The 12,531-nt window shown below is 52.6% G+C and overlaps 2 protein-coding genes across 4 annotated transcripts in view; one reads left to right on the forward strand and one right to left on the reverse strand.

Annotated features, from left to right (window-relative positions):
- PPP1R3F (protein phosphatase 1 regulatory subunit 3F) overlaps positions 1–2,596 on the reverse strand; it is a 15,648-nt gene extending 13,052 nt beyond the window's left edge. For both annotated transcript variants that reach the window (XM_060138720.1, XM_060138719.1), the window contains exon 1: positions 1,579–2,596. In XM_060138720.1, the coding sequence (XP_059994703.1) occupies positions 1,579–2,579 (1,001 nt within the window). In that variant the 5' untranslated portion in view covers positions 2,580–2,596. The remainder of the gene's footprint in view (positions 1–1,578) is intronic.
- FOXP3 (forkhead box P3) overlaps positions 1,928–12,531 on the forward strand; it is a 19,580-nt gene continuing 8,976 nt past the window's right edge. The window contains exons 1-2 of one of the 2 annotated variants that reach the window (XM_060138730.1): positions 1,928–2,240; positions 6,061–7,680. The gene's annotated coding sequence lies outside the window, so the exon portion shown is untranslated. Of the gene's footprint in view, positions 2,241–2,407; positions 2,503–6,060; positions 7,681–12,531 lie in introns of those variants that run through there. The other variant, XM_060138728.1, reaches the window with a different exon arrangement.

The following is a 12,531-nucleotide window of genomic DNA, read 5'->3' on the forward strand; positions in this document are numbered from 1 at the left end:
CTGCAATAATTCTCTCTGCTTTACAGATGAGGGTACTGAGGCACAGTGCGGTTAAATGAGTTGGCCAAGATCATAAGGCTAACAGATGACAGGACTGGGATTTGAACCCAGGCACTGATGTCAGAATCCACACTCTTACGCCTGTAAGGAAAGCCATGCTGCCTACCCTGCTCAGATAGTCTCAGGTTACTGTTACCCACACAGGTTGGTAAGTAGGTACTTGTCTGCTTGCTCACTTACCCAGGCACATCTGCCCACAAGCCCCAAGCTAGACCCTTCTGAACCACTCATAGCCTAAGGCCCTTCCAGGATCACAAACATCTTGCTGCAGCCAGAGGCTTCTGATCAAGCATATACAAGGTCCAAACAGCATTTTCCCATTCCCATTTCCAGTCCTCCCAGGAGCAGGGAAATGTATGCATTTCCCACATGTGCTTGGAGAATCTACTTATCCCAGGTTAGACTTAGGTGATTCCCCCCAAAATCAGGCCTAGCTGCTACTCTTGAAGAACTCATGGCTTGATAGGGAAAACCCAGGAGGATCTTGTATCAGGGGCTTCTGGGGTTAAGTGGTTCCTTCTCCCAAGCCCTGAATGATCACAGGTGGTACAGCAAAAACAAAGGTAAAGAGCTTACAGTCCAGGCCCATCTGGTTCTGCCTCTGCCAGAGCCACTGCTTCTTGTGAGAGCAGGGGCTCAGCCCCTCAACTCCACAGGAGATATCAGACCAAATTAGAGCAAAACAGTAAAGAGACTGCACAGGCTTCAAGGTCAGACATGGCCAAACTGGAAAAGCCAGGAGCCATCACTTCCTCAACCAGTTTCTCCCTCTAGAACTCTGGCTTCCTGCTCCATCAAATGGGGATCAGATTCCCTGCCTCCCACTGGTAAGGACCTTGGTCCACACTACCATATCACTGCAGTTCTCTCCGCTCCAGCACACTACCCTTCGTTCACACCAGATTCAGTCCCACCTCAGGACCTTTGCACTTGCTGTTCTCTCTCCCTAGAACACCTCTGCTCCCATTATGTGTGCAAAACTATTCCTCTTTATCATTCAAGGCTCAGTTTACACAGTACCTCCTCAGAAAGTCCTCCTTGTTCCCTTTTCTACAAACTCTCTCCCTCCCCATATCTGTGCATAACTCTTATCAGCATCCAGGAGTCACTTTCTCAAAGGCCTTCCCCAAACACCCTACCTAAAGCAGCTATTCCCTCCCAAACTGTCCCCTTACTCTATTTTACTTTCCTCTCAGCAGCTAAACTTATTCGTCTGTATCTTATCCACCTGCTGGTTTTTTCAAACTGTCTCTCATAAAAGCCTGTATGCTCCCTGAGGGCAGGTAAGATGTCTGTCTTGTTCAGGGCTTTACAGTGCAATTCAATAAATGAATGAAACCCCAGTAATTAAAACACAGCCTAGCACATGTTCGGTCTCCATTACTCTTTGACCGACTGACTGAATGCGCCCTCCTCCCTGTCCTGGAGAGCAGGCCTCAGGGGCTCCTGGGTCGGAATGCTTGTCCTCCATCCTAAACACAGCACTGCGTTGGCGGAGGTGGCGCTGGCAGACATTACCTGCGCCTCACCGGCTTCATGCAGCTCTTCAGCTGCCTGGCCTCAGCCTCCACGGGACCCTGGCACTCGGGCTGTGGCTCCAGCTGCTGCAGCTGCTGCTGCTGGGGCAGCCCTTCGGCATCAGTGGGTGTGGGAGCGGGTGCAATCCGGAGCAGGACTGTGTAGTTGCGGCCGTGGTTGTTGGCCCAGAAAGTGCCCTCGGGGGTCTCATAGCGCACCACGAAGTCCAGGCGCGCCCCATCGCCCGCACCCTCAGCAAAGGGCAGCTGGAAGGCAAAGCGGTCGGTGCGGCCGCCGTCGTCGGGCGAGGAGGCGGGCGCCTGGCCGGGGCCCAAGCCAAGGCCCAGATCCAGGATGGGATCTCCTGCTCCTGGTCCTCCCGCTCCTGCCCCCGGCGGGCTGCGCGGGACGTAGCGCGCTGGGTGGTCGCAGAAGGAAGCCCAGCCGTCGTGTGAGGCCCGCACGTGCACCGCCTTCTCAAAGGAGCGGTTCAGCACGCGGACCAACCCGCGCAGCACCGGCGGGCGCCCCCCAGGCACCCACACCCCGGCACCCCCGGGGACCGCTCCGGGAGGCGGCAGCAGTGCCTCCAGCTCCACCATGACGCGCCCCAAGCGCTCCAGACGGCCCGGCGCGGGCGGCAGCGAAAATGTGGGCACCAGGTAAAACCCCCCGCCAGCGGGAACGGGGCACAGCGGCGAGGGCTCGGGGCAAGCCTCCTCTTCCTCCTCCCCTTCATCCCCATCCTCGCCATCGTCGTCCTCGTCAGCCCCGCCGCCGACGCCATCTTGCCCGGCCGCCACCGCCATCTTGCCCGCCCCGGGCCCGCCCCACGGCCGGTAGCGGCGCAGCTGCGCCAGCGGCAGCCCCAGGGCCTCGTCGGCGAACAGCACCCTCCGCGGGGCCACCGCTGCCTCGACTGAGGTACGGGGCTCGCCCGCGGCCGGCGAGGGGGGCGCGGGATGCCGCAGCGGGGGCTCCACAGGGGCCGTGCGCGCCATACCGGCGGCGGCGGCGGCGGCGGCGGCGGCGGCGGCACCGACGGCACCGGCAGCGGGACCGGCGGGGGCAGGGCCTGAAGGGGCGGGCAGCCAATGGGAAGGCCAGCGCCGGGGGGAGGGGGATACGACTCACGGGGGGGGGGTCGTAGGCGGCGAGACGACAGGTATAGCGGAGAGCCAATGGGGAGCCGCGCACGCGTGACGTAGACGGTGAAGCGAGTGCAGGGGAAGCACGCAGCCAATGGGGATACCCGAGAGTGGGCGGTGTAGGAGGCGGGATGATCGGGGATCAATGGGGATGCGTGAATGGGGGGGTGCGGGGTCCGGGATGAAGAGAGCAGAAGTAGGACAGCTAATGGGGAAGTGTGAGCGGGAGCGGCGTGGGAGCGGCAGGGAAAACGGAATGGCTACAGGCGATGGGGGCAGCAGGGAGCGAACGGAGAGGCCGGAACAGTAGGAGATCCATGGGTTGCGTAGGTAGTGGGACGGAAGGTAGAGACAGCGAACAGCCAATGGGGAGCCGTGCAGCGGTGACGTAGAGGAGGGATGACGATAATGGCTGCAGCGAGCCAATGGAGAGTCTTGTGAGTGTGCACTACACCTTCAAGGGGCGGTGCCAGGGCGGAACTAGCCAATACGGAGACCAAAAGGTGACCAAGAGGCGGTATGTGAGCGGCCTCGGAGGCGGGACTGGAGGGGAATAGCCAATGGGGTGGGTGATGAAGGCGAGAGCGAGGAAGAGAGGTAGCAGATAGCCAATGGGGGAGTCAGAGTGAAGGCAGTTGAGACCTCAAGGGGCAGTGCAAGAACGGGATGAACCAATGCTGAAGCTAGAAAGTGTATCGGGACAGAAAGACCCAGAGGTGGGACGGGAAAGAGCAGAGCCAACGGGGATGTTGTAGCTGGTGTGAAGGAGGGGATGAACAGCCAATAAGGAGGCTAGAGGAGAGGAAGGTTCGTAGGCCGTCTGAGCTGTAGAGTGGTCGGGCCTCTGAACCGTAGAGTGCAGGCAGCCCTTAGAAAGAGTATGCCTCTCATGGATGGATTTACCTTCTCCTTAACCCTCCGTGACTCCCTATTGCCCCAGGGCTATGAATGCCCAGAGCCCCTGAAGACCTAGACTGCATCCTAGTGTGAGATCTGAGAAAGCAAAACGGACTCTCCTGTTGCAGTTAGTGGGTCTGCCCAACCCAGCTCCGAGCCTTTGCTTGAGCGGTGCCACCAGCCGAGAATGCCCCTGATTATCACCCTCAGTGTTCTCCAGGACTTGGCACCATTGTTGAATGAATGGCCAAATGAAAGGTTGCGTTTTCGGGGAAGATTAGCTTTTTCTAACTCCAGCTCAGAAAACACTGAGCGTGACTATGCAGCCAGGAGTTGGTCGGGCATGTTGGCAGATACTGACTAACGTAATCACAAATCAAAGCCCTGTCTTTCTTGCGGGACTGAAGCTCCACACCCCACAGTGGCCTCACCTCCCTTCTTTCTGTCCCCGGTCTCTGCTCCTACTGTTCCCTCTACCAGGAGTGCTGCTCCTTCTTCCTCATCTAGTGGACTCCTTTCATTCCCCTTTCACTCTTCCTTTGAGATCCCGCCTTCCGTGGGAACAGAATTGTAGCTTGTGTCCACTGAACATGGCCATTCATACATTCCCCCTTCATCCTGGGAGGATTTTCTGAACACCTACTGTATGCAGGGTTCTGACTCACAGCATCCCTAGGAGGGAGGCAGTTCCACCGGCGGGCTCCCCTCCTCAGGTCTCAGTGTCCAGGATGGGGTTATGGGCCAGGAACCAATCAGTATGTTTAGCTGCAAATAACAGGGAAAACCCCACAAAATAATATGGGCTTAAACAAGATATAACTTTTTTTTCCTCACCTAAAAGTTCAAGCTGTTAAGTAGTCCAGGGACTCCTTCCTGCCCACAGAGTTAGGGTGTTGTCTGTGTCCCGGTGTGGCCCCAAGACTCTCATCCTTCAACAAATCCTGTCAGCTCTCCATTCGATATATTTCCCGAATATACCCTCTCCCCACCCCCTCCACTGCCAACGCCATCATCAGTCGCTGATGATGTAGCGACTGCAGTAGCCTCCCTCATCATTGCAGTAGCCTCCCTCTCACTGATCCCTCTGCTTCCATCCTCACTCCTAAAGTCCATTCTACACTCAGCAATCAGAGGGATCCTGTTAAGTCCTAAGACAGTTCACATCTCTCCTCTACTCACAACCCTCCCATGGCCTCCTACTCACTCAGAGTAAAAGCCAAAGTCCTGACCATAGGCTACAAGGTCCTGCATGGTTTAACGGCCCCCCTAGTCCCCTCTCTTACCTCACCTCCTACTCCTCTTCCTCTCACTCACACCATTCTAACCACACTCTTACCTCCTTAGTAGACCTTGAGCAAATCGGACACACTCCCACCTCAGGACCTTTGCCCTGGCTGTTTCCTCTGGAATTACTCAGATATCTACATGGCTCCCTTCCTCACCTCCTTCAAGTCTTTGTCAAAGGCCCACTTCTCTGGGGACTTTCACCAACCTCTCTATTTAATCCTGTCCACTCTCCCCCGGAAGCCTCCCATGTGAGAGGATATAGTCCAGTGCAGAGAGGAGATGGGGACCTCTGCCCACCTGACCCCTCGCCCCTCATTCTGCAAGGGTCCTGGCTCTCAGCAGCAGCAGCATCACCCGTCACTCAGCTTTCCTCCTTCTTTTCTGGCACTCCTCTCATGGAGCAAGTGACAGTAAGGGAGAGATGGTTTGGGGAGGATGTAGCCCACACCTCGGACCCTGAAAGAGAAAACCAGCCCCCTCTCTCAGGAGGGAACAGGTCCTGAGGCAGGGAATGGGGCCTCGGCTTCTAGAACTGACCTGGTTTATAGTTACATGGGACATGTAGGGAATGTTCAGAACCAAGTCGACAGGGAGCAAGGGGTCATTAATTAACCTTAGGGACATCCCTAAAGTTGGACTCCCTCCTGATGAGCACGCGCCTCACCCCCTCTCTTGCTCCCAACCACATGCCATATCTTTTAAGCCCCTGCTGTATGCAGGGTCCCTGCAGGCCTTCAACCTGAGACCTCACCCCACTTGGTGCCTCCCCTGCCTGCCTGGCACACACAGGCCATCTTTGGGTCTCAGACATGTCCCACCAACTCAGAAGCCTCAACCAGTGAAAGTTTTGTTTTGAACTAATGGTAGGGAGGGTTGGGTTCTTTTTTTTTTTATTGCTGTTGGCTGATTTTTTTTAGGTTTTTTTTTTTCTATTCACCTATTTTTTTTTCTCTTGTCTTCACAAAGCCAGGCCACCAGCCCCCTCTGGGCTTTTCCAGAAAGGTGAGTCTGAGTTGAGGAAAGAGGCTCTCCTTCTTTTGAGGATTTGGGAGATGGTGGGAGGAAAAGAAGCAAAAGGGTAAAGGGGGGGTCTTGGCCAGTAGGTTTATACCATGTGAATAAAAATCTGTTTCCAATTTCTCTTTCCCAGGCCTGAAGCCAGTCTTGCAGACGGGTTGGAGTGGACATTGGATGACAGAACTCTGGGTCATGCAGGGCACTGGAGAGCCAAGGGCAGGGAGTCTCAGCCACAGCCTGTCAGGAGAAGCCCCTGGGGGCTGGTCTCCCCTGTTGACCATTGGTTGGAGGGGGTGCCTGCGGAGGTGAGGAAATGCAGCCGCCAAGTCTTGGACAACCTGAAACCTTCAAGCCCCCAGAAGAATCTCCAAATCTCAGAACCTCCCTATCATTGCAGCCTAGAATTTAAAACCTGAGACCGTTGTGCTCAAGGAAACCTGGCGGTTTCAAAGCCCAGCACCAATGGAACGCAGGGCCCCTATCCTCCAGCTCTGTGATATTGGGCAAGTTGCCCGACTACTTCGTGCCTCCGTTTTCCCCATCTGTATAACGGCCATGACGACAAGATGGAAATCCAAGGGCTGTGGTGAGGATTGAACACGATAATTGTGAAAAGTGTTCGGCGGTGCATGTGGCACATGGAAAATCTGAGAAATTGTCGGCTACGGGGATGATGGTGGATATTTAGAATCCTAAATCCTTGGAAACTGGGACTTTTCGAAGTAGAAAATCGCAAAGGCTGAGGGCCTCAGAAGCATCGGGCCATGGTGTCCCTGACCATGAGAAGGTTGGGGTCCCAACGAGCCTCTCTAGGCTTTGTGAGGATGGATTCATTAATACTGGGGCCTGGTTGGGACCTCCCCCTCTGGGTCAGAGCTCTCAGGCCCTAAGATGTAATGAGGCAAGACTTTTCTCCCTTTCCTCACTCAGTGATGTTCAGTGGATTCTGGGAGCCAATGATTCTCAGACTCTTGGATTCTGTGAATTGTCGGGGGTAGGGAGGGACTCCCTGATTTTTTCTCCATGAAGTAATTTCCATGCCTCTCACCCTCTGTGAGAAGATGGGTTGCAAGAGTATCCGGAGCTCCCACCCCTGGGCAGTAAGACCGTGATGACCGTATCAATTCCACTTAAGGGGAAACTGAGGCCTGGACCAGAGCAAGGCCTCTGGAAACGCAGCCCTATTCCATTTCTTTCCCTGGTGTTTCCCATCCACATGTAGCATCTCAGTTCCTTTCTTCCTTTCCCCAGAGACCCTCAAATATCCCCTCACTCACAGAGTGGCATCTCTCCCTGCCTGGGATGTCCCTGTGATTTGAGTTCTTTTCCCTTTTTTTCTAACTCTACACACTTTTGTTTTAAAAACTGTAGTTTCTCATGAGCCCTGTTATCTCATTGATACCTCTCACCTCTGTAGTGAGGGGAAGAAATCATATTTTCAGATGACTCGTAAAGGGCAAACAAAAAACCCAAAATTTCAAAATTTCCGTTTAAGTCTCATAATCAAGAAGAGGAGAAACAGAGCGAGCGAGTGAGAGAGAGAGCGAGAGAGAAAAAACTATGAGAACCCCCCCCACCCCGTGATTATCAGCATACACACTCATCGAAAAAAAAAATTGGATTATTAGAAGAGAGAGGTCTGTGGCTTCCACACCGTGGTTTTTCTTCTCGGTATAAAAGCAAAGTTGTTTTTGATATGTGACAGTTTCCCACAAGCCAGGCTGATCCTTTTCTGTCAGTCCACTTCACCAAGGTGAGTGTCCCCGCTCTCCCCCACCAGATGCGGGTCCAGCGGAAGAGACGACAGTGAGGTAGGCACTGGGTTGGAGGGTAGTCAGGGGCCCTCGGGGACCAGCAAGACACACGCAGCAGCTCCTGTGATCCTGGTCAGGTAAGGTATTTTTTACAGTAATAATACTAATAACAAATGCCAGAGGACTGATAGATCAAGTACTTAATCAGTGCTGAGGCAGAGGCAAAGATAAATAAATGGATCGATGTGTGGACGGGTAGGATTTTTTAAATATATCAGCTGCCAGTCTTTATGAATCTCAGAGCTTTGAACAACTTGAAACACTGTCCAGGTGTAACTGGAAATATCAGCGACGTCTCTGACATACCTTTGGCTCTTCTCTCTCGATATCTCCCGTCCCTCTCTGTCTCACTCTTTTCGTGATTCTCTGCCCCTCTCTTTCTGTTTCCCTGGCACGCAGACTCTCCACCCCTCTGTCTTTCTCTGGCTCTGACCATCTCCCCTGTCGCTGTCTCCTCCAACTTGACCACACTCCATTTATCTCCTTTCCTCCGTCTCTCCCGCCGCCTTTCCTGCTCACTCGTCTTGCCTTCCCCCTGCCTGCCTCTCCCCCTCTACCCCCAGCCTCCAGCACAGAGCTTTGTACAGTTGGCGCTTAATAACAGTGTGTTGAGTAATGTCGAGGAGGACATTTACATTTTACAAGAATGAGCATCAATTCTGTTTGCCCCAATCGAAAGAGGATTGTGGGCTGTCGGGTTGGGCTGAGCACTTAACTTGAACTTGCGCTTGCACCGCATGAGGAGACCCTCCAGGGGGGCACTTCACGCAATTGTCAACCATGGTTTAGCTGTGGGATTCTACCCTCAGGACCTCGTGTTGTGGGGGGAGGGCCGGGATCCATGTCCAGGAACAGAGCAGGCCATTCAGGTCTGGGGTGACCTCGTCTCTGCAGGCTTAGCAAGTGCTCACTGAGTGTTAACTGTTAGTATTTTTTAACCAAATTAGAATCATGCTATCTAGCTATCTATTGCTTTTGTTTCTGCTTTATTCAATGAATAGGAGCATTTTTGTAGGTCACTGAAAAATGTTTCAACGTATGATCTTTCATAACTGTTCAGACTGTCCTCACATTGGTATGAACCACGACTGGTTCGACCAAGTGCTGATTTTTGGACATTCGGGTTGTTTCTAGTTTTTTCGCATAATCATCCCGTATTAGTTCCTCGGATTCCTACAAATCGAGTGGCTAGGGCAAAGCGTTTGTGCATTTTTAAGGTTTCTGACCCTCTCTGCAAATTGTTCTTCCAAAAGGTTGTCCTGTTTTATGTTCCCTCTACTCAAGCTAACCGTGGGTGGGTATTGTCATTTTTTAATCCTTTCTCAACATAACAGGTAAGAAAAATATTACCATGTTGTTGAAATTTGCATCTTTCGATAACTTACACTGTTTGTTGACCATATGTGCTTTTTTTTTTTTTTCAGTTGTCTGGTCAAGTCCTTAGTCCTAATAGGGTGTTCATCGTTTTTATTTATTGATTTGTCACAGCTCTTTATATAAAAGGATATTAGCCTTCCATCAGCCGTACATATATAGCAAATATTTTCTCTCAATTCATCATTTACTGAAGTTGTTTTGCTATTTGTTCATGCTGTTTTGTGATGCTTATGATGTTTTTATATTGTCAACAAGGTTAGTCTTTTCTTCTGCGGTTACTGTCTCTGGTTTTGTGCTTAGAAAGTCCTTTCCCACTTGAAAATGAGATAAATGTTCACCTGTGTTGGCTTTTATTCTCTTTTATGGCTTCATTTTTTCCACTTACTGTAGAGGTTAAGAGTGTGGGTACTGGAGCCAGACTGTCTGGGACAAACCCAGCCTCAGCTCAAGCAATTCGTGTGATTTTTAGCCAGGCATTTAACTTCTCGATACCTCCATTTCCTCATAGGTACTGTGATGGTTATAATAGTACTGACCTCAAAGGTTGGTTGTAAGGATTAAATCTCTCAACCTTGTTAGATGCTTAGCCTAGGGCCTGGCATACAATAAACCCAAGATCCATATAAGATTATTATTTATCTCTTTAATGGATCTGGAATTTATTTTAGGGTACATGATGAGGGTGACATTTCAAACTGGGCAGGAAGGGGTTGGTGGAAAAATGGACTGGTTAGTCATTAGCTTTATTTTCCCCTTAATTATCCCAGAACCATTTGTTAAACAATCTATTCTCCAGCGTCCCCTGGTTTGAAATGCCGTGTTCATCACAGACTCCATTCCCTCTAGACATTGGTCTGTATTTGAGCTTTTCCATTCTGTTCTGTTCCTCAGTGTCTGTTCTGGTGCCAGGGCCACAGCGCTTTGCTGATTGTTGCTCTGCAATACAATATAGCACCCGGCCGAAGGTCCTGGCATCTTGCCCTTTGTTATTATTCCTCATTATTTTGGAATAACGAAGGATCAGCTCCTCCAGCCAGAGACCAACAACTGTTCTTATTTGGAGCATCTCTCTCTCTCTCTCTCTCTCTCTCTCTCTCTCTCTCTCTCTCTGTCTCTCCCCATCTCCCTGTGTTATTTCTGTCTCTCTTGTTCTCTCTTTGACTTTCTGCTCCTATGGGTTCCTTCCCCCTCCTCACTGTCTCTCCTTCTCTCGGTGTCTCTCACTATCTCTCTTGTTCTCTTTGTTTCTCTCTCTGTGTGTCTATCTCTGTCCCACCTCATGTCTCTCCCATCTCTCTCTGTAGCTCTTCTTCTCTGTGTCTCTCTGTTTGCCTATGTCTGTTTGTCTATCTCTGTTTCTGTCTCTCAGCCAGTCCCCTGGGTAGAACGGCAGTTATCGAATCAAAGCCCTACAGACACCTAACGGCTCACTCAGACACAGAGCACAAGGCCCCTGGCCCTCATCCGCTCCACACCTCTCCCCTTCCCAGAGTACAGAGGGGCAAATTGAGGCTGGGAGATGGGCGGGAGGGCCTCTCTGAAGGCCTCACAGAGATGCAGTGGTAGAGTTGAGACCCAAGCTCAGATCTCAGGACTCTCAGTGGGGCCCTGGCTCTGTGTCTCTCCCCCACAATGGGCCTCAGTTTACCCCTCAGCACCCATGACAGGGGCAGGGGGACCCTGGGCTGTCTCCCAGCTGCTGCCGTTCCCCCTTCTACCCTCTCACAAGTTGGACCCTCATGGTCACAGTGTGGGGCTAGCCTCACAAGAGCTAGGCTGGGTGGGGTCCCAGGGCCCCATGGGTCAGGAGGCCTCATGGCCAGAGGGTGGTGATACTAGAGGGACATAAGTCAGTCGGTATATCTGTGGGTCTGGCTGTGGACAGAGCTCAGCCGTGTCCCCAGAGTTGGCACAGGTCCCTGGGATCCTCTATCCCACGGCTCCTCCAGAGAGTCTGGTGGTAGACTCTACCGGCAAAGGCCAGGGCTCTGACTGCTCCCACCATGAGGTCCTAGCTGAAGGTCTGCCAGCCTCAATGTCCCCTTCCTTCCCTCCCCATCTCTGGCAGAATGGCTGTGAGTCTGGGAGCGCTGTCCCAGAATGGACAGGGAGATGGAGGCCCTGCAGGGGTCCATCTACTGATCACCAACATTTTGTTAAGCATTTCATGTGCGTTAACTTTGGAAGATGGGTACAATTATTGTCCTGTTTTACATATGAGCCCAAGGAGAGTTACAGCTAGTTAGTTTCAGAGCCTGGCCCCAGGCTGGGGGAAGCAGAGGGGACGATTCTGACCCTCCTGCCTTCACAGAACTTAGGAGGGAGGCTTGCTGCAATTCCAGGCCTGGCAGGCGGGAGGCACTAGGAACTTCGGGAAGTTCCAGTGATTTTGGACACCAGGGACATAGGCCTTCACCTACTGAGAAGTTGGACCCATGGACCCCACAGAGTCTGTGGGTTTGAGATTCTGGGATCATTTGAATCTAAGAAATGATGTTCTACGATTCTGAGGTTCTAGAATAGTACCATTTGAAGACCCTGAGGGTCCCAGTCTCTGTGGGGTCTGCATGGCGCTCCCCAAGCATCAAACCTTGGGCCTCTCCATGGCCCAAAAAGGGCCGGGTCTACAGGGCCCAGGGCTTGTCATGGTGGCCAGACGGACGTCACTCACCACATCCGCCAGCACCCACATCACCCCACCTGGGCCTGGCCGGCTGCAGGACGGGACGGCCAATTCTCGGAACGAAACCCGTGGGGTAGGGTACCTGCCCCCTTCTCTTCCTCCTTGGTGCCGATGAAGCCCAGCGCATCCGGCCGCCATGACGTCAATGGTGGAAATATCTGGGGAAGTCGGGGGCTGTGACAACAAGGCCCAGATGCAGACCCCGATACGAAAACACAAACTATGTCCCAGAAACATCCTCCATGTGGCTTCTAAGAAATAGTCAGAAAAGGATGCCCCAACAGACAGTGCAGGAAGCCGGCTGCCCAATCTGGCCCTCCAGGTACCCCACCACGAGACAGACCATATCCACGGCCCCCTTCTGAGAATGTATCTATGCTGCCCTGAGTCAGGTTGTTGCAGATGTGTCTGAGGAGGCGATTTCTTATAGGCTCTGGCCAAGGGTCCAGGCAGCTTGAGAAGTGACCACAGGCTAGCCGTGTAGGCCAGGCCAGAGCGGTGGAAAACATCCACTCATTCACCAAAATCAGTATTGGTTCGCTCAGGTCTTCTGTGACAAAGTACCACAAACTAGGTGGCTTAAATAACAGAAATGTTTTGTCTCACAGTTCTGGAGGCCAGAAGTCCAAGATCAAGGTGTCAGCAGTGTTGGTTCCTTGTAGGGCTACGAGGGAGAAATCTGTTCTCTCTCCTAGCTTCGGATGGTTTGCTGGCGCTCTGACATTCCTTG

This window comes from Lagenorhynchus albirostris, chromosome X (assembly GCF_949774975.1).
Source record: "Lagenorhynchus albirostris chromosome X, mLagAlb1.1, whole genome shotgun sequence".
Taxonomy (NCBI): Eukaryota; Metazoa; Chordata; class Mammalia; order Artiodactyla; family Delphinidae; genus Lagenorhynchus; species Lagenorhynchus albirostris.